The sequence below is a fragment of the Protopterus annectens genome, chromosome 5.part0, assembly GCF_019279795.1.
Source record: "Protopterus annectens isolate FY-2018-M chromosome 5.part0, PAN1.0, whole genome shotgun sequence".
Lineage (NCBI taxonomy): Eukaryota > Metazoa > Chordata > Ceratodontiformes > Protopteridae > Protopterus > Protopterus annectens.
This window is the reverse complement of record NC_056735.1, coordinates 65,550,899-65,570,637: the sequence shown is the minus strand read 5'-3', so window position 1 is coordinate 65,570,637 and position 19,739 is coordinate 65,550,899. Positions and strand designations below refer to the sequence as shown.

At 43.3% G+C, this 19,739-nt stretch overlaps 1 protein-coding gene across 4 annotated transcripts in view; it reads right to left on the bottom strand.

Moving 5' to 3' along the window:
* Positions 1–350: 350 nt before the first annotated feature.
* Positions 351–19,739, bottom strand: part of ZNF654 (zinc finger protein 654) — a 1,580,889-nt gene continuing 1,561,500 nt past the window's right edge. Inside the window, exons 8-9 of one of the 4 annotated variants that reach the window (XM_044072139.1) lie at positions 2,386–8,023; positions 351–2,307 (exon numbers count right to left, since the gene is read on the bottom strand). In XM_044072139.1, the coding sequence (XP_043928074.1) occupies positions 2,282–2,307; positions 2,386–8,023 (5,664 nt within the window). In that variant the 3' untranslated portion in view covers positions 351–2,281. Of the gene's footprint in view, positions 8,024–19,739 lie in introns of all 4 variants that reach the window. The other 3 variants (XM_044072138.1, XM_044072140.1, XM_044072137.1) reach the window with 3 other exon arrangements.

Sequence of the window (19,739 nt, the reverse complement as noted above, 5' to 3'; positions counted from 1 at the left end):
AGAGCAGCGCCAAGATGGTTATTAGACGTCAGTAATGTTAAAAGGTTTTAAAAGCTAGGATGATCTGAAGACTTCAGAAAAAACGTCCAACTTGAAACAACCAAAAAATGGCAGCAAACTGTAAGAATCACCCAAGCTGTTTTGTTAGCACTTTCGTTCAAACAGTAAATGAACTTCTTCAGACAACACATACCCAAGATTCCATAATATATATACAATAATCAATTAAGCTAATTTATGAAGCAGAATCAAGTGTTGTCTATAAATGATTTTTATATATATATATATATATATATATATATATATATATATATATATATATATATATATATATATATTTAAACATCTATTTTGATTTTTAAAAGAGGCTTTCTAATCAAGTACTTGAATGCTTAGCCTAATTGACTATTAATATATATATATATATATATATATGGAATCTTAGGTATGTGTTGTTTGAAGTTCATTTACTGTTTGAACGAAAGCGGTAACAATAAAACAGCTTGGGTGATTCTTACAGTTTGCTGCCATTTTCTGGTTTCCAGGATGATCTGAAAAAATGATTTTCTTTTCATTACTGACCTTACGAGTTATTTCTAGCATTATTCCCCCCCCTCCCCCCCCTTGGTTTAAAAGATCATGATTCAGTCCTATGCATCTCTGGTTCTGTGCTTTAATGGTGTTCCACATAATCTGAGAAACAAGTTTTACCACTACTACAACCTGCCCTGTTTTCAAACATGAGGTTTTGGGGATTCATTTCCTATGACTTCAGATTTCATAAGTGACAACCACCACCTCCTGACTAAACAAGCAACAGGATATGCAATTTTGTTGGTTATCCATGGTGTTTAGTTTTCCATATCATGACTAATGTAAGAAGCTTAAATTATTTTCAACTCGTTAGAGATCTGCATCTTGACAGATTGTACACTGTACTATGTAATGTGTGCACATACTACAGAGGACAGCTGAAATGTACTTAAGGTAGAGTTAAAACTTTTTTTTTCCTGCAAAACAATCGTTCCTAAACCATAAAATACAGCAAATTATACAGAGGGGTTTAAGGACCCTGTTAACATCCTTGTTCAAAGCACATTTGTCACCCTGGGTAAATTCCAAATGATTACTAATGGAGTAGAATAATGAAATGTGAGTGCACGCGCACACAAACACACAAAACAATTGTTCAACAAAGTAAATATGCACTTCTCAGCCCCAAACAGCAGCTACAGTAAGGCAACAGTGGGTGTGGTTTATGGAGAACACAGCACAACTCAAGCTTCTCTTGTGATAAAATTATTCAGCACCTTGTGAAAGCCTCACAAAAAGAAGTCAATTCCCCGATAACCCAAGCTCTCATGTCTTACTGTTTTACATCAGTTGAAATACGGTACGGGAACATCTTTGTCTAACTATAGACAAACAGTACTTTGAGGGCAACAAAGCTGTACTTGAAAAATGACAGTCTCAAAATGGCATAAAAAAAGAAGGGCAAACTGGGTCGTACGTCACATCTTAACATATATCCACCACCTCCAAACCAAGAATTTGTGTACATTAACAGGTGCAGCAGTGGGTCAGGCTTGAATACTGAAGTGCCAATTGAGCATCTATCATCATTCTTCAGGTTTACACCAACATGATGAAAATCTTTTCTGTCTTCAGTAGAAGACAGAGTAATACACTCTATCGTGCAGTCTGTTCCTCCATTAATAGATAATAGGAAGGCAGAGAAGTGCTTACGTTTTTGTTTTTCAGTCTAGTTATGAAAGTAAAGTTCTGATGAATTTTATCATTTTAATTCTTTTAACTTGCATCTATTTCAGCTGTTTTCCTTAAATGTTCATTAATCAGAGAACTTCCCATCAAAATGTACTATTTCAAAAGACAGGCATTTCTTTCAGATGATGTTGATACTGCTTTGGAGCTTAACACAGTCTTACTCAGGAGTGTGCTCTGAACTGTCTCCTCAGACTCTTTTCAAGGGAGGTAGAACAAAACCTGAAGCCGACTGCCAACCTGGCCAAGCACTCCTGAAGTGCCTCTTAAGTGTCTGCACCATCATCTGCTATTATATGTGGAGACCTCAGATTTAAGATTCAAGGCACTAGAGGCAGGCCCCACTTTCGCAGCTGCATGTAACTGGTCACTTGGGGTAGTGTGGTTGCTCCCTCAGAATGAGTGTTTCAGTTTCACAGTTAGTCTGTTCTAACAAATAATTGTAGATTTTGCTTTTCAAATTACATCTCTTCAGCCTCACCCTGTAGGTCCTCTGCTGTCAACAAAAGCTGCACTTCTTACTACCTTCATGGTGTCTTGTTGCACACAGCCTTTTTGATGTAGTGATGTCATGGGTTCGGACATCACTTTTACTCTTACTACCTTCATGGTGTCTTGTTGCACACAGCCTTTTTGATGTAGTGATTTCATGGGTTCGGACATCACTTTTACCTGCAACAAGGGGCCTCCTCCTTTTCAGCAGAGCATCTGCCTTTGAATTTAAGTTTGTTTTGGTTTTCTTTGCATTTTTTGCTCTACAGGTCTGTGTCCCATTTTTTAACAGGCTTGAGAACAGCACTGTTCTGTCATCACCCTGTCCATCTTGTACTGTATAATGCAAAATAAAATCTTTTACTCCACCTCTAAATCTGTTAGTTGGCAAAACAGACAGAACAGGAAACAGTATGCTCTGGCTTTCTCTTATTATCACCTGCTTAATACCATGAACCCCTACATAGTGTCTTTTTAAACTTTTTCTAGAAGAAAGTGAGGAAGAACAACCTTTTAGCATGCACAGGTTAGGGGGCAGGCGTTTATTAAGCAAATGCTCTGTCAGCTCTGCAACAGTTTTTAAACGGTCAATTTTAAAAAATCTACTGCATGAAACCACACCAGACTTCTTGCTTTGCTTCAGGGAAAGTGCTTTATGTTCAAGCATCTCATTTCCTAGTTTTGCTGTGCCACAGTTAAGATGAGCTCTCTCAGCATCTTTAACCTTTCTTCTGGATGCAACAGGACTGCACTTTGCACTGCACTCCGAACTTTTACCAGCTCGTGAAGTGTCTGTTTCTGCAGGGCTGCTGTGGTTATTCCTGCAATGATTGTCTAGGTCCTCCTTGACTGAAAACACTACAAGGCATTTTTTGCAACTGAATCCACCGGAAAGATGATGAGATCTTTTGTGCTTCCTTTGTTTACCTTTCTTTTCCAGTGCACTCCTAGGTAAAACACCTTTTGCAGGTTTCACATCGATCATTCTGCTTTCACACACGGCACAGTTCTTGGCGTTCCACCTTGTATTCCTGACAGTAGATGTTTCCTCAGAAGGTACACTATTTCTTCCATAATGTCTTCCTCTCTGTCGCATGTTAGACAGCTTTACAATCAGGAACAATGGGAAACCAGACAACCGATGGATTCTCATGTAATGCGTCCTCAACCTATTTTGTGACCGATAGGTTTTTGCACATGATTTCACCAGACACCTGTAAAACAGAGAAACTTGGTCAGTCTTTCTTGTTCTTAACTTGCATGCCTGATGGTTTGCAAAATAGTGATTTTTCAATTTGAATATGTTATCAGTATTAAATGTACACAACTTGAAAGCACATGTATAGCTAATACAGTCCTTTTCTGAAGGTTTTGCTTTTTTCCCTTTACAAGTTCGCCAATTTTCTATTAAGGAACTTCTTTTTGCTAACTGATGCTGACTTTTATTTTTGATCATATACTGGTAAGACTGCTTTTTGTTTCTAATGTTACCTTTCTTTACTTTGCCTAACTTTCCCTTACTTCTTGCTATTCTCTTGCAAAAGATTTTGGATGAATTTGCTGACGACACTTCATGCGCAATACCTGACTCGCAGCTACCAACACTAGGAAGAAAGAACTCCTGAGTTCCCTCTTTCCTCTTTTCCACTTTATTTTGTTTGCTCTCTGTATTTATGTGGTAAGAAGTGGAAGATAACTTACTTTCATCATCCGAATCAAATCCAAACAATGACTGACAGTTCTTCTGTGCATGATGTTCTTCCAGTTCTGCCAAATGACTGTACACTGTAAAGCAGTTAGGACACCTATACCGTTCAGAATTTTTAAGATTAACATCAGCTTGTGAAAGTTTCTCCTCTTTTTCTGTAGTTTTTCTACGTTTTGGCATGCTGATGTATCGTTCATCAAGATATGCTGGAGGCTGAGGCCGAACAAATGGTCTTTTTAATACTGGAGTATATGAATGGATGTCATGCTGTGCTGGCTTTAGAGACATGGTGGAATCTGGAATATCAACATTTTCTGATGTATTATAATTAAGGAATGTCCCATTTTGTGTTAAAGATTGTGCTACTTGTTCTGTTACACTGCTTTCAGATGCTGAACCTGAAGACACCATGGTGGCTTCCTTCTCACATTCTCCTTGTCCATTAACTAGGAAATCAGTTGTACTACTGCTTTTGGAGTCTGCTGCAGCAACTGACAATTCATCAATTACAGGAGAGGAAATGGGTGGGGCTTCAATAAAATTGCTGTCTCCATTTTCAGATGTACTTTTATTAACTTGGATATATGTTTTTGGTTCAGCAGCAAGTTTTCTTGACGTCCAGTTTGGAAGAGGCAGCTTGGAGGTTTTCTTACTTTTTGCCTGCTGCTCTTTATCTTTGTTGCACTTTGGTTTGGAAGCACACATTGCATTGGTTTCTACTGCTGCTTCCACAGAGGGATCAGGCGTGTCATTGACATAATGCTGAGCTTCATGTTCAAAAAGTGCAGGCAGTGCTTCAAACAGTAGACCACAGTCTGGAAAAGTGCACTGTGCTTGGAACACAGCATGAACCTTAGAATGAGCATGGAGTTCACTAACCAATTTAAAACTTTCACTGCAGTCAAAATGCAAACAGAAGTGCACTTTTGGATAGACATGTCTTTGCAGGTGATCCATAAAATGCTTTGAGCTGGTAAATTTCCTTAGGCAATATCGACACTTTCCCTTGTACCAATTTAGCATATACTGTCGTACATTCAAATCATCAGCATGAACTCTTTTTGCATGTTTATTCAGGCTTTGCGCCTGTTTAAAAACTTTGAAACATCCCTTGGAAGGGCACTTTAAAGTGCCTCCCTGTTCTATAAGCTGCAATGATTCAGGAGAGGTAAGAGATCCATTTAACTTGTGCCACACTGACAAATCAACAGTACAGGTAGCAGCTTCTTCAATAATGTCCATCTTCTTTTGGCAGACTTCATGCAAACTTTCTGAGGAGATCCTGTTAATACCATTTTTAAGAATATCCTTTTCTTCATCCAAGTGATTCTCAGCACTGTTTAACAGTTCAGTGTCACTGCCATCCCTTGCATGGCTTGTTCCCACAAGTGTTAGTGGTAGTTCACTGCTGGCACTCGCACTGCTATGGTTCTCAACAGAGGAACAACTGTCACTGGCTTGAGAACCATGAAGGCAAGGATCACTTACTGCTGTGTCACGTACCTCAAGGGGATTCATTTTTATTTTCTTCAGATGATTCTGTAAATGTTTTAATATACTTTCTTGGAGTCTAAACTTCCGTGTACAAATGACACAAGAAAAACATCCTTTCTTTTGGTGAGCCAGAGCATGACGCACTATATGGCCTCCAAGAAACTCCTTGTTGCAAACTGCACAAAGATGTTTTGGTACATTACGTTCAGATTTCTCTCTGCCCTCTTCTGTTTTGCGTCTTGCAGGAATTTTATTGCTGCTCTCTGAACTTGCAGGTGGATGGCTGATGATATTTATAGGATTTATTTCCCTGGTTAGACCACCTGAACAAGCAGCTCCTCCACAAATAGCCCAATGTTCAACAGATTCAAGACAAGCAGTCTGTTGTTGGGCACGTTCCTTCACAGAAGCAGCCTGCTGTCCAAAACATTCTCTGCCACTAGCAATAAGTTCAGAAGGATCTTTTCTAAATATATCATGAAGTTCTAAACATCTGTCGCTGATAGCCACTTGCTGATCCTTGTTTTCATTAGTTACCTGCTGCCAAAGAATCCCTCCACCACTAGTAGCCTGCATGCCAAGAATCTCTCTGCAACATGCAGTATTAGTGCTAACAAGTTCTTTATGAAAAGTGGTCTGCTGCCAAAGTCCTTTGCCAAAAATAGCTTGCTGATTAAATCCTCCATTACTAGTAACCTGCTGTCCAAGCAGTTTTTGAGTACTAGCAATCTGCGGTCTGATCAGTTCTTCAAATCCTGGAAGCTGATGTCTAGCAAATTCTTCACCACCAGAAGACCACTGTCCAGTAAGCTTTTCACCAGCATTCTGTTGAGCAGCAAGTTCTTCATCACAACCAGCTTGTTGTGTAGCAAGGGTTCTGTTAGCAGCAGCCAACTGTGCAGCAAGCCACTCGCTATCAGTGCTCCCTTGGACAGCAAGCCCTTCACTGCTGGCATTTCCTTGGGCAGCAAAACCTTCAACACCAGCAGTCTGCTGAGCTACAAGCTCTTCACCAACAGAGGTATGCTGATTAGCAAACTCCTCCATACTAGTGGTCCACTGGGAAGCAATCTGGTCACTACCAATAATCTGCTGGGCAGTAAGCTCCTCTCCAAGAGTAGTTTGCTGGGAAGAAAGCTTAGAACTACCACCAGGAGCCCACTGGGAAGCAGCAAGCTCAGCACCACTACCAGGAGTCCACTGAGGAGCAAGTTCACTACCAGGAGACCACTGGGGAGAAAGACCACCACCACCACCAGTCGTCCACTGAGTAACAAGCTGACCACCACCACCTGTGGTACACTGGGCAACAAGCTCAGTACTGGACTGCTGGGTAGAAAGTTGTTCAACATTCCACTGTGCAGCAAGCTTCTCTGCAACAGCAGTCTGTGGGGAAACGAGTTCCTCACCAACAGCAATCTGCCAATCACCAACTTCACCGCCACCAGCAGCCTGCTGGCCAACTAGCTCCTGGCCACTAGCATCCTGCTGCTTATCAAGCTCACTGCTGCCAGCAAAATCTCCACTACCAGATGCCTGCTGTCCAGCAAGTGCCTCTCCATCAAAAGTCTGCTGCTCAGTTAAATCTTTGCCATCAAAAGCATGTGGTACAATATGGACTTCACTAACAGTCTGCTGCTCAATAACTTCAGTCTGCTGCTCAATAACTTTGCTTTCACTATCAGTCTGCAAACAAACTACTTCTTTCTCACTAGCAATCTTCTGTTCAGTAAATTCTTTGATACTATCAGTCTGCTGGTCACTAGCAGATAGCTGGCCCAAACGTTCTTTGTCAATACAAGTCAGTTGTTGAACAAGTTGATCACTAACAGCCTGTTGCCCAAGTACATTTCTGCATACCGTTTGCTGTCCAACAAGTTGTCCACCACAGGTTTGCAGTTCAAGAGACACTCTTCTAGACATAATGTGCTGGTCAGAAGACTCTTTTGTATTAACACACTGCTGTTTAACATTTTTTTTTCTGCACACAGTATGTTGCTCAGTTTTTTCCCAACAAGTAGCCTTCAGCCCAGCAAGTCGCTTGCTTCTAGTACACCGCTGTTCACTAGACTGCTTTCCTCTGGGAGACTTCCTCTTGGCAGGTTCAGCCACTCTAGAAGTATTTCTTCTCACAGGTGTCTTCCTCAAAGTAGGCGTGGATTTCCACGACTTGACAGCTTTTGGTTGTTGCTTAATAAGTGCAACACAGTTTTTCTCAATCATTACAAAACTCCAAAATTCTGGGTCAAAAGACAAACCTTTCTTTAAAAGCTGAAGCAACTCAAAACGTATATGGTTTTGAATGGTGCTGGAAAACAAGTTATACTCTTGATCGGGATGCTTAAACAGTCTTTCAACAGTGCGGTAGGACTCTCTTGAACGTTCCAAGAAGAACACCAGTAGTGCACATGTTCGACAAATTTCTAAATCATTTGGCAAGAGGTATGCAATGGTTTTGTAGATCATACACTTGGTCTTGTCGCAGAGATTCATCTGTAAAGCACCTCCACAGATTTCAACACGATACTGTAAACTTTTGTCACCCACCTTAAAAAAAAAAAAAAAAAAAAAAAAAAAAGGTCAAATATGTAAAGAACCTACCTTTAATTACCTGTCACAAGACCGAATGTTTCTCATTTAGGCAAATTACTATGCTGTCAAACTAAAAATGGTGTACAATTTATATGTTTTTTGTAACTACACAAGTTCTAAAATGCTGTCATTTTACCAATATATTTTTGATAATTGCTCAGCCTGCCACAAATCATGCATTTCAAATCAACTTGGAAAAAAACCTTCCACTCTGAATGAACTAGCTACATTTACAAACCAGTTGTTTTACCAGACAAAATGCAGAGTACAACCTACACCTCTACTTATCAAGGAAAGGGTTTTGGAAGGAGGGCAAGTTCCCCTTGCACAACACCTTATTTTGTATAGACTAATGCTAAAAATTGATTCCACAGTGCCTGCATTACAAATGGCATATGAGCAAGTTTAAAAAAAGATGATGTCCTTCTATTCCTATGTTGCAGTATTCCACATATGGGTTTACCCTTCTTTCGCATACGCCCGGACAGTATTTCGAAGTTTTTCAGTCCTGCCTGGTGCATCGGACGTCTGACGTAGCTGACAAGAACATGGGCTATAAAAGTGATGTCTGCATGCACCAACTCTTAGAACTCTTCAGCCGCCAGTCGTACGCCAGGTGTTCCTGCTTACTGCTGATGTTGGATAAAATAATTCAGATAAGTACCCTGTTGGGGAACCTTTCGGTCCTATTTTCTTTAACTGTTTGTTCATGTCATCCAGAAAGGGTAAGTTTAAGTGTGGCTGACAGATTTCTCACAAAGACACGCACGATCAGTGCCTTTTTTGCTTAGGAAGAGAACAAGACCACAAAACTGCCCTATCTGTAAAGTTTTCATCCCTAAAACCGAACTTCACCGCTTACAGGCCCTCAACCTTTACCTCGAGAATCAAAGTCTTAAGCAACTTGCGCTAAGGATGGAAGGCACTTCTGACGCCCCGACACAACCACCTAAGAAAAGGCACAAAACCACATGGCCTTCTCCTTCGGCTGCGCCTCTACCTTCCATATCTCCACCTGTGGCCGATATCAGCCTGGTAGAGGAATCGGCTCCCGCCAGCCAGGAAAAAGCAGGTACCCATGAGGAGGCCGCACAACCTCAAATGGACAGCACATCCTTAGAGGCTTTACCGACGCCTGCTTCAGACGTCGAGGGGGAACCTACCTTGTCTGCAGGTTAGTTGGAACATGCTGACCCTATCTCTGTCTCCGGCCAGAGGTCCTCTCCAATTCGGACGCCTGCAAGGCCTTCAAAGAAAACACAAAAACAAGCACCTTTCTCCTCCGCTTGAAAGCGCCCCAGATTGGCATGCTTTCAGCCAGAGTATCTTCAAATGCCTTCATGGCCTTACGGCCTACCACTGTTGGGAACCCTGCTATAGCCCCTCCTCTCCTCAGCCCTATGCCTCAGACTTCTGCCAGGGAAGAAGAATGAGGAGGAATTCTCTGATTCCTCAGAGGGCTCCCTCTCTTACACCACCCAAATTTCCTCTCCCCTAGGGTATGGCTCCCCAGAGGAAGAGTCAACTGACCCTTACTCACCAGTTGAAGACTTCACCTTTACAGAAACCATTGGGAAAATGAGAGACCACTTTCAGTGGGAATCCTCTTTCATGTCTGAAGTACAAAAGAGGTTTTATGACCTCATACAGGTGGACTACCCCAGTCCCTCTGCAGTTCCACCCATTCTGCTGGCCTTCTTGGATGTCTTCTCATCTGCATTCCTCAATCCTGACACAGCCCCCTCCTCCTCGCAGACCAGACAGGCTGTACAAAGTTTCTGAAACTGAAAAATTCCTTATTAAGTGCCCCCCTGCTGACCCAGCCACTGCTTCCATTGCTACTGATGGGGCTACCAAACTTCTCCCTACCACTACCTTGCTTCCTACTGATAAGGACAGCAAGACCATGGCATGCCTAGGCAAAAAAAATTTACATGTCTGCCACACTGTCCTTCACGGCCACTAACTACCAGACCCATATGGCCAAATACTCTCTAGCCCTGCTAGAGAAAGCCACTAAAGATTTGGCTGACATCCCAGATTGTCCTTCACAACGTCCAGACAGACTCTCTCAGCAGGACCATCACAAACAGCCACAAATGGATGCTATACAGAGATATCTTCCTGGACCTGGTCCACCAGTGGGGTATACCTCAAATAGGCTTGTTTGCCTCCTCCACCAACAGGCAACTTCCTGGCTATTGCACCAGGACACCAGAGCCCAAGGCACTGGCAACAGATGCCTTCTCAATTTCAAAGAAGGGAAAATTTCTACCCCCCCCCCTTTCCCATTGATTCAAAAAGTGTTGCTGAAAATTCAGCAGGACAGCCCAAAAATCTTGATGGTGACCCCCTATTGGCCAAGACAGCACTGATTCCCCCTCTTTCTTCTTCTGTCCAAGGGCAATCACCATGAGTTAACCCTCTCAGTGGACCTGCTCACCATGAACAAGGGACCTTAGATACATCCACAGAGGCAGTCTTTGAACCACACCCTGTGGCTGATAGGATTCTGATCCCCTTTAGACACCTGGACAATGAGGACGTTTTCAATGTCTTGCAGGAGGCCAAGAAACCCAATACTAGAAAATCTTACCTATCCGAGTGGAAAAAGATTATCCTCATGGTCTCACATAAGACAGCTGTTCCTGCTGGAAAGTGACATACCTCTAATCCCGTCTTACCTGTGTGAACTACTGCAGACAGGACTGGCCTCCTTCTATAAAAGTGCACCTGTCTGCTATCGCTGCCTATCTTTCCCTGGATCCACCCTTAGCAACCAGATTACCTTCAAAGCTCTTCCTCAAAGGGGTCCTTCATCTTAGACCCCCCCTCCCCCAGGAAACCGACCCCTCCTCCATGGGATCTCAACTATGTACTGGAAAAGCTTACCCTGGCTCCCTTCAAGCCAGCGGCCAACGCCTCCTTACAGTTCTGCACTTGGAAAACTATCTTACTGGTGACTCTCACCTCAGCCTCAGAGCTACAAGCCCTGATGGCTGACCCATCATTCCTCATCTTCCATCTGAACAGGGTCTCCCTCATTACTAACCCCTCCTTGATGCCCACGGTGGTGAACGACATATCCTTGATTCAGTCCATTCACTTACCGACCTTATTTCCTAATCCACAGCGGGATAGTGAGAGTTTTCTCCATACCCTAGATGTCCACAGACAGCTGAGGTTTTACCTCCATAAAACCACTGTGTATCTCCTTCCACCCAAGGGCTCTGGGGAAAGTGGTAGCCAAACAGACCATTTCAGGCTGGATCTCCAAAGCCATTACCTTTTGTTACTGGTACCATGGCAAAACATTGCAGGGATCTATTAAAGCCCACTCCACAAGAGCTATGGCCTCTTCAACAGCCTTTTTTAAAGGGACTAGACACCAACACTATCCTTGAAGCTGCTATCTGGTCCTCAGTACATACTTTCACCAAACACTACAAGCTGGCTAAATCTCTAGGGCCAGAGCAGGATTTGCCAGGGCTGTCCTCCATGGATTCTTGGACAGCTTTACCAGACCACCACATCATTCTTAGTGAGCTGTGGCACTCACCCATATGTAGAATACTGCAACACAGGAATAAAAGGACATAGAAAAGTTGTGTAAAATCTTACCATAACAACCCCTCCTGTCAGACTGCACTTGCTCCTCTGGGTGGCACTGGACAAGCTATGCTCTTTTAGGACTGGCTCTGACTGGGGCTTCTGTTCTGAGGGCTGGTGCGTGCAGAAGTCACTTTTATGGCCCATGTTCCTGTCAGCCACATCAAATGTCTGACGCACCAGGAGGAACTGAAACTTTGGAATACTGGTTGGATGCACACGAAAGAAGGGTAAACTCATACATGGAATACTGCAACATGGAAGAGATCATCTATGGTTATAGTAAGATTTTACACATTTCTTTATGCATTCACCATAATGTTCCATCTGTGTTTTCTACTTTCATTCTTCAACAGCTGGATTGGGTTCTAACCTGGACGTTATTTTAACTTGTGGTCACTAAAAAGCTGTCGAGCTCCTCCCTTACCGATAATGTACTAATGTCTAACATAGCTCAGATCTTGTTTGTTGGTTGACAATGTAAGAAATATAATATTCCTGACAGAAGCCATTATCTGGAGCTCAACGTAAGGAAAGTACAGTTGTGTACCTACCACAAATGTAGAAGTTAGAGTGTATTCACTGTTGCAGTCATTACACTTGGGTTATCCTGCTGGCAGGCTACCCGCAGTCAGCCTGAATTTCAAAGTCCTGGTCCAGCGTCGGTTGCTGTCGCCTCTTCCATGACGTCAGTGCGCCGGGGTATAAAAGATGCAGCAGACACCCTTTTCTTCAGTTTTTCTTGCCCCAGATGTCAGGTGCCCCCAAAAGGGTAGGCTGTAAAATTATGATCACAAAAAAGCATGCACATAACCTTCATCTACATGCAAATACACCACATAGGTTGTATAGAATAGAGAGGTACACAAGTCCCAGCAAAGAAAAAGGGGGGTGGTGGGAGGGTAACCTGGACTGCAACAGTGAATACACTCGAACATCTACATTTATGGTAGGTACACAACTGTACTATGTTCGTGTTTCACTGTTGCAGTCATTACACTTGGGTTGAATCCCAAAGCTGAGGTTGGGTGGCTGGGTCTAAATAGAATTTGGAGTGACTATGAGGCCCTGCAGAACTGCAGTGGCAAAGCCTGCTCTGGATTTAGAGTAGAGAGGTAAATGGTAGTGCTTTGTAAAAGTGTGCACCGAAGTCCAAGTTGCAGCCTCCAAAATATCCTTGGTTGGTACTCCTCTGAGGAAGGCTGCTGAAGTGGCTGCTGCTCTGGTAGAATATGGCCTAATGCCCTTGGGCACTGATTTGCCATGTTGAGAATAGCAGAAACGAATGCAGTGGCCTATCCATTTTGAAATAGTCTGCTTTGAAATGGCTTTTCCTTGGGAACCTGCAGCATAACTGCAAACAATTCTGGAAATCTGTTAACTCTCTTCTCCATCCTGGGTCAAGAAGTAACCCCTGCCCTGACCCTAGTTTAACTGACAAAGAACTGAGCTCTCACTTCAACACTTTCTTTACAGATTCTATAACTAAGCTAACCAAAACATTTCCCGACAATAATCCATCCAACTTCCTAAACTCTCCTAATAACAGCCCCTCTATGTTCCAGCTCAAACCAGTTTCCACAATGTTTATAAAAAAGCTGTTATGCAAACTAAAGCCATGCTCTAATGCCCCCGACAACATTCCTCCCTCCTTCCTCAAATGCGCAGCCGAAGGCATTGCTCTCCCAATTAGCATCCTGATCAACAGATCCTTAAGAGAGTCATACGTGCCCAAACTTTGGCATTCTGCCTACATTCTACCACTTCACAAAGGAGGTAAAAACACCTCCATTTCTAACTTCCGTCCCATAGCCTTACTCTCTCCAATATCTAAAATTCTAGAAAAATGTGTCCACCACCAACTTTTACCCTACTTAACTTAGAATCAGCTACTTACTCCCACCCAACACGGTTTCCTCCCCGGCCACAGCACCATAACTGCCCTACTCTCCTTCTTAGAAACTGTTAATCAAGCCCGAGATTCTGGTCTTCTTGTATCCACTGTTCTGTTAGATCTTTCTAAAGCCTTTGACACCATATCCCATACACACCTTCTCTCTCTCATCTCTTCAATCTTAATCTCTCCCCTAATACCCTTTCCTGGTTCTCAAGTTACCTTTCTGACAGATCTCAGACTGTCAGATGGAAGGACTCTACCTCTTCCTTCTTACCTACTCCTACCGGAGTTCCTCAGGGATCCATCCTCGGTCCCATACCTTTCAACATCTTCATAAATAACCTTCACACTGCCCTCCCTGACACTACAATCATCCAATACGCTGATGACTCTACCTTAGTTTGTGCCACCCCAACTTTTCTGAACTTCTGTCCAAAACACAAATAGCTTTTTCCACTACAGAAAACTGGATGCACAAAAAACATCTCTCCCTCAACTCCAATAAATCTAAAATACTAATTTTCCACCCTACCAAGGCTTCTTCCTTTGACAAAAACACTTTCAACATCCTAAGCCAAACCAACACTCCTATAGAAGTGGTCCCTTCCGCTAAACTCCTTGGCATTACCATTGATGAACACCTCAAATTCGATCTCCACATACAACAAAACATAAAAAAAAACACCAAAAGTTAGGCATGCTCTACAGGAATAATCTATTTCTTTCAAACTCCTCTAGGCACACCTTAGCAACCACCTACCTCCTTCCCTCTCTCCTTTATGGTGCCCCTCTACTAACTAATCTGTCTGCTTCCCTCACCTCTAAACTTGAAGCTTGCTATAATAAGATCTCTAAATTCGCCACTAAATCCAAAACCTCAACCCACCACTGCTTTACCCTTCAATCTCTGAACTGGTTAGAACTCCCTAACCACCTTGACTATCTTCAACTAACAACCGCTCACAAATTAATATTCTACCCAGAAAAATGGCCAGCTTTATCCAACATCCTTCCCCCTTACATCCCTAACCGATCATTGAGATCAGAACACCAAAACCTAATCTCCATTCCCAGACCTAAACATTCCGCTGGCCAGCTATTACTATCCTTCTCTCTAGGCAAAAAAATGGAACTCTCTCCCTCCTTCACTTAGGACTATACCTAACACGGAATACTTCAAGACCCAACTCTACTCACACGTATCATCCAAATGGAAATGTTCTTGCTTTCACCCTATATAAATTGCAGGGATTTTCTACACTAAACCACTCTCTGCTCTCTGATTTCATTTCTAATTCCCAAAATGATTTAGCCAACTCTCAGTTGACTGTAAAAAGGAAAATACTGCAAATTATGTAACAAAAAAAAAAAATTGATGTTTTTGTTATTTTACACTGTTCTTACTATGTATACTTACTGTTTGGAAATTTCTATTGTATTTTATCTTGTGCTTTTGTAACCTTGATTGTACTGCCTTTGGAGCTTTTCTCCCCGGGCCTCCACTGAAAATGGGGACTTCGTGGCCCAGTGGACTTCCCCGGTAATCAAACTGAAATAAAATAATAAAAAAATATGCCACTAAAAGTTGCTCAGTTTTTCTGAAGGCTTTAGTCTTGTCCAAGTAAAAGCATAGCTGTCTGTGTATGTCCAAAGTATGCAGAAGCCTCTCCCCCTTATTCTGTGGGTTTGGACAAAAGGTAGGCAAATGTATGGTTTGGTTAAGAGCCATGCTGGACACTACCTTAGGCATAAATGTCGGGTTTGTCCTAAGAGAAACCCTCTCCTGATGGAAAATAATAAAAAGGTTCCACAGCCATTAGTGCCTGTAACTCTGAGACTCTTCTTGCTGAAGTTATTGCTAGGAGAAGAGCGGTTTTCCATGACAAGTATTTTATCTCTGCTGTACTGGCTGGTTCAAAAGGAGGCAGTGTGAGTTTTTCCAAGACAAAATTGAGGTCCCATATAGGTACTGGAGCTCTCCTTGGAGGTCTTATGTTCCTGGCCCCACTGAGAAACTGTCTTAGAAGTGGATGAGAAAAAATAGGTGGGTCTGTATTGTAATGAGCTGAAATGGCAGAGGCATGGATCTTAATTGATGAGAAGGATAAGCCTTTGTCCAACATCTCAGTTAGGTATTGCAACATCTGAAAAATATTAGGCTCAAGCGAGTCAATTCCCTGCGCTTGGTTCCAAGCACAGAATCTCTTCCATTTTTCTGCTCAAGATTTTCTGGTGTTGGGCCTCCTGGCCTCCAAAATAACATCCATAACTGCTTTAGAGAGAGGTGTGTTCTGCATGATTACATTATCCGCCATGCAGCCAGATTTACGGTTCTGAATTGGCTGTGCAAGATCTGATTGTTCTGTTGGGTCAGCAAATGAGGTATTAGAGGCAATGTCCAGGCTGGGCCTTGAGACAAGCTCTTTAGGATTGGGTAACAGTGCTGGCGTGGCCAGTCTGGGGCAATCAGTATTATTTTTGGCTTCTCTTGTCTCACCTTTAGGAGTACCTTGGACAAGAGAGGCAGAAAAGGGAAGGCATATACTGTAAGGGCTTTCCAGCTGAACGAAAGGGTGCCCACTTTCCATGCTTGCTTGTGATAAGTCCAAGTGCAGAATCTCTGTAGCTGGCAGTTGTGAGGGGAGGCAAATAGATCTATGTCTGGGAATCCCCATTTCCTGTTATGTTGAAGATTTGTGGATCCAGTTTCCACTCATGAGGATCCATGAGGTTTCTGCTTGGTTCGTCTACCAAAGTATTTGTCTTTCCTGGCAGGAATTGTGCTTGCAGATGTACTTGGTAAGTCAATGCTGTGTTCCACAAAGTCATGGCTTGCCTGCAGAGGGGGTAGGAATGTGTGCCCCCTTGCTTGTTTATGTACCACATGACTGTAGTATTGTCCGTCTTTATCAGTAGTTGTCCTGGATGAAGTAGGTCCTTGAAGGCTGTCAGGGCATTTTGTACAGCTAACATCTCTTTTGATTGATATGAAGATGCATTTGGTTTGTGAGCCATGTGCCCTGAATACATTTTCCTGCCATGTGCGCCCCCAGGCATAATCTAATGCATCTGTTGTTAGTGTCTGCCTGGTAGTGGGCAAGGTGAATGGCTGTCCCTTGTTGTGGTGACAGGCCTGTGCCCACCACAGAAACTGCTGTTGCAGGCAGGGAATAAGAGCAATTACTGTTTCCAGGCTGTGGCAATGCTGAGTCCAAACACTTTTTAGATACCATTGTAGTTTCCTCATATGCAGTCTTGCACATGGAAATAGTAGAATGCAGGATGCCATGCAGCACAGAGCCTGCAGAATTTTTCTTGCAGATAACTGGGTCTTTGTTGCCATATCTTTGAAGTAAGAAGTCAGATTCCTTTGTTTGTCTGGCGAGAGATAAGCCATCTGGGCAGTTGTATTTAAGCTTGCACCCAGGAATATTATCTCTTGAGAGGGTACTAGTTTGGATTTCTTTTTGTTTACTGTGTACCCTAGTCAAATTAGTAATCTTTTTACAAACGCCAGATGCTGTAGAAGAATATCTTTGGTCTCTGCCTGAATAAGGCAGTCGTCCAAGTAGGGATATATTTGAATTCCTCTTTGTCTGCAGAATGCAATTACTGGTGCCAGGCATTTTGTGAAGACCCTGGGCGAAGTAGATAAGCCAAAGGGCAGTGCAGAGAATTGGTAGTGCATTGAGCCAGCTATGAATCTGAGGTATCTTCTGTAAGACTGTCTGATTGGGACATGCAGGTATGCCTTAAGTCCAAAGTTACGAGCCAAGCCTTCTTGCCCAGCATGGGCAGTAGCTGCTGTAGAGTCAACATCTTGAATTTTGGAACTTCCAGAAATGTGTTTAGTATGGACAGGTCCAGTATTGGTCTCCAGGCTTTGTCCTTTCTGGGCACCAAGAAAAGTCTTGAGTAAAATCCTTGCCCCTGCTCTTGTTGTGGTACTTGTTGACTGGCCCTCATGTCCAAGAGGGCTGTAATTTGTTTTTGCGCCTCTGCCCATTGATTGTGTGGGCAGGTCTGGCATACCTTTTGCCCTTGGCAGGGTGTGAAAATGAAACCTGTAAACGTGGGACACTATGTTCAAGACCCATTTGTCTTGGGTAATCATTTGCCAATTTGCTGAAAAAAGTGCTAGTTTCCCCCCCGGGGGCTGTCATAGGTTCGTACTAGGCTATCTGCCCTAGGGCATTTATAAGCCTAGCCAGAGTGTGTTTGGCTTTCGCCACCCATTTTAAATTAATTTTGCTATGCCCTTTTTCGAGGTTAGTATACTGTGCCTCTGTCTAAAAGTGACACAGAAGTGATACCCGGGGTAAACATACGATCTCCCATCCACTCATCAAGATTCTTCTTGAAGAGAGTCAATGAGGGACTCTGTCTAACCTGGACTGGGATTTTATTCCAGAGTGAAGGGAGCTTCTGGGTTATGAATCTGTCCCTCCAGCATGTCCTATTTATTTCAGTGCTGAGGTCTCTTGAGCGCGTAGCTCGATGGGATTTGGATTTTCTGAGGTGCAGCATGTCCATTAATTCCGGGTTGGACATGGCTTTATAAGTCAGGCAGAGATCGCCTCTGAGCAGGTGGTATGCCACTGAGTAGAGCTGGAGTTTCTTTAACCGGGCAGCATATGGCATCTGTTTGAGCCCTTTGATCCTCTTGGTGAGGTACTTTTGGGGTCTTTCCAGTTGCTGCAGGTGTCTGGTAAGGTACATCCCAAAAGGGGCATTGTACTCAATTATGGGCCTGATGAGGGATGAGTAAAGAGGCACGATGACCTCCCCTGATCTAGATGTGAATCCCTTCATGATTAGGTGGGCTATATAAAATGTTTTTCTAACCACTTTGGCCACGTGGTTGTCAAATGAGAGATTGCTATCAACTTAGGTCCCTAATTACGTCTTCTGTAGTTAGTGGATTACCACCTATGTGGTAATTTGTGGGCACTTTGTTTTTGCCAAAGGGGATGACTATACACTTTTTGGCATTTAGCTTGAGGCCATGGCTCTGGCACCAGTTGTCTGTTTCTATGAGGCCCTTTTGGAGGATGCTTGTGTCGGCTGGAGAGTCGATTATGGCACCCAGTTTGCAGTCATCTGCGAACTTGGTCAGCCACAATCCTTCCGTGTTGGCCTGTACCTCTGAGAAATATATACCGAACAAGAGAGGTCCCAGGACAGAGCCTTGTGGGATGCCACTTGTAACTGGTTTGGAGTCTGACATGGCTCCAACAATTCTAACTATGTGGGTTCTGTCCTTGAGCCAGTTTGCAACCCATCTAGTGACATAGGGGTTTATATTTAAGCTGGTGAGCTTATCTATAATGCCAGAGTGGGGTATTGTATCGAAGGCTTTTGCGAGGTCCAGGTAGGCTGTGTGGACCACCTTCCCCTCGTCAATGGCCTTGGTGACCGTTTCAAAGGGCACCTGCCTTCTTCTGTGGTTAACTGTTTCAAGGAAATCGACCAGGTTTAAGAGGCAGGATCTGCCCTTAAAGCCGAACTGGTTAGGATCCAGTGTCTGTAGGTCTCTAATATCTTTATTTATGAGGTCCATGATGATCCTTTCCATAGCTTTGCAGACCAAGCTAGTCAGGCTTATGGGGCGATAGTTTCCAGAATCTGTTGAGGCACCACCTTTGTGGAGAGGGACCACTGCTGCTGTACGCCACTCTTTGGGTACATATCCTGTAGTAAGGCTGAGATTGAACAGTAGTTTTATGTTTGGGTTTAGCTCTTTTTGGAGTTCATGTAGGACGCAGCCCGGGACACCGTCTGGTCCCATTGATGCTGTGTTTTTTGCTTTGGAGAGGGCGGCTCTTACCTGAGCATCTGAGATGTCAGGGGGGGCAGCATTCTGCTGGGATAGATATTTTCCCTTTTGGTGGGGGTGGGGGTGGGGGGGGGGGGAGTTTGCGCTGAACCGGTCAGCTAGGATGTTGGCAATGTCTGTGGGTTCGGTGTATTTTTTGTCATTTTGGACTAATTCTGAGCATATCTGGGAATTCCCACCCAGGTTCCTAACATAACTAAAGAAAGCCTTGTGATTATCCTTAGTGTCCTGTGCAATTTTTCTCTCGAAGCTGGCCTTAGACGATTTTATGAGTGCCCGTAGTTTTTGCTAATACTAATCAGAGACGCCTTCCCTTTTTGCGATTTTGC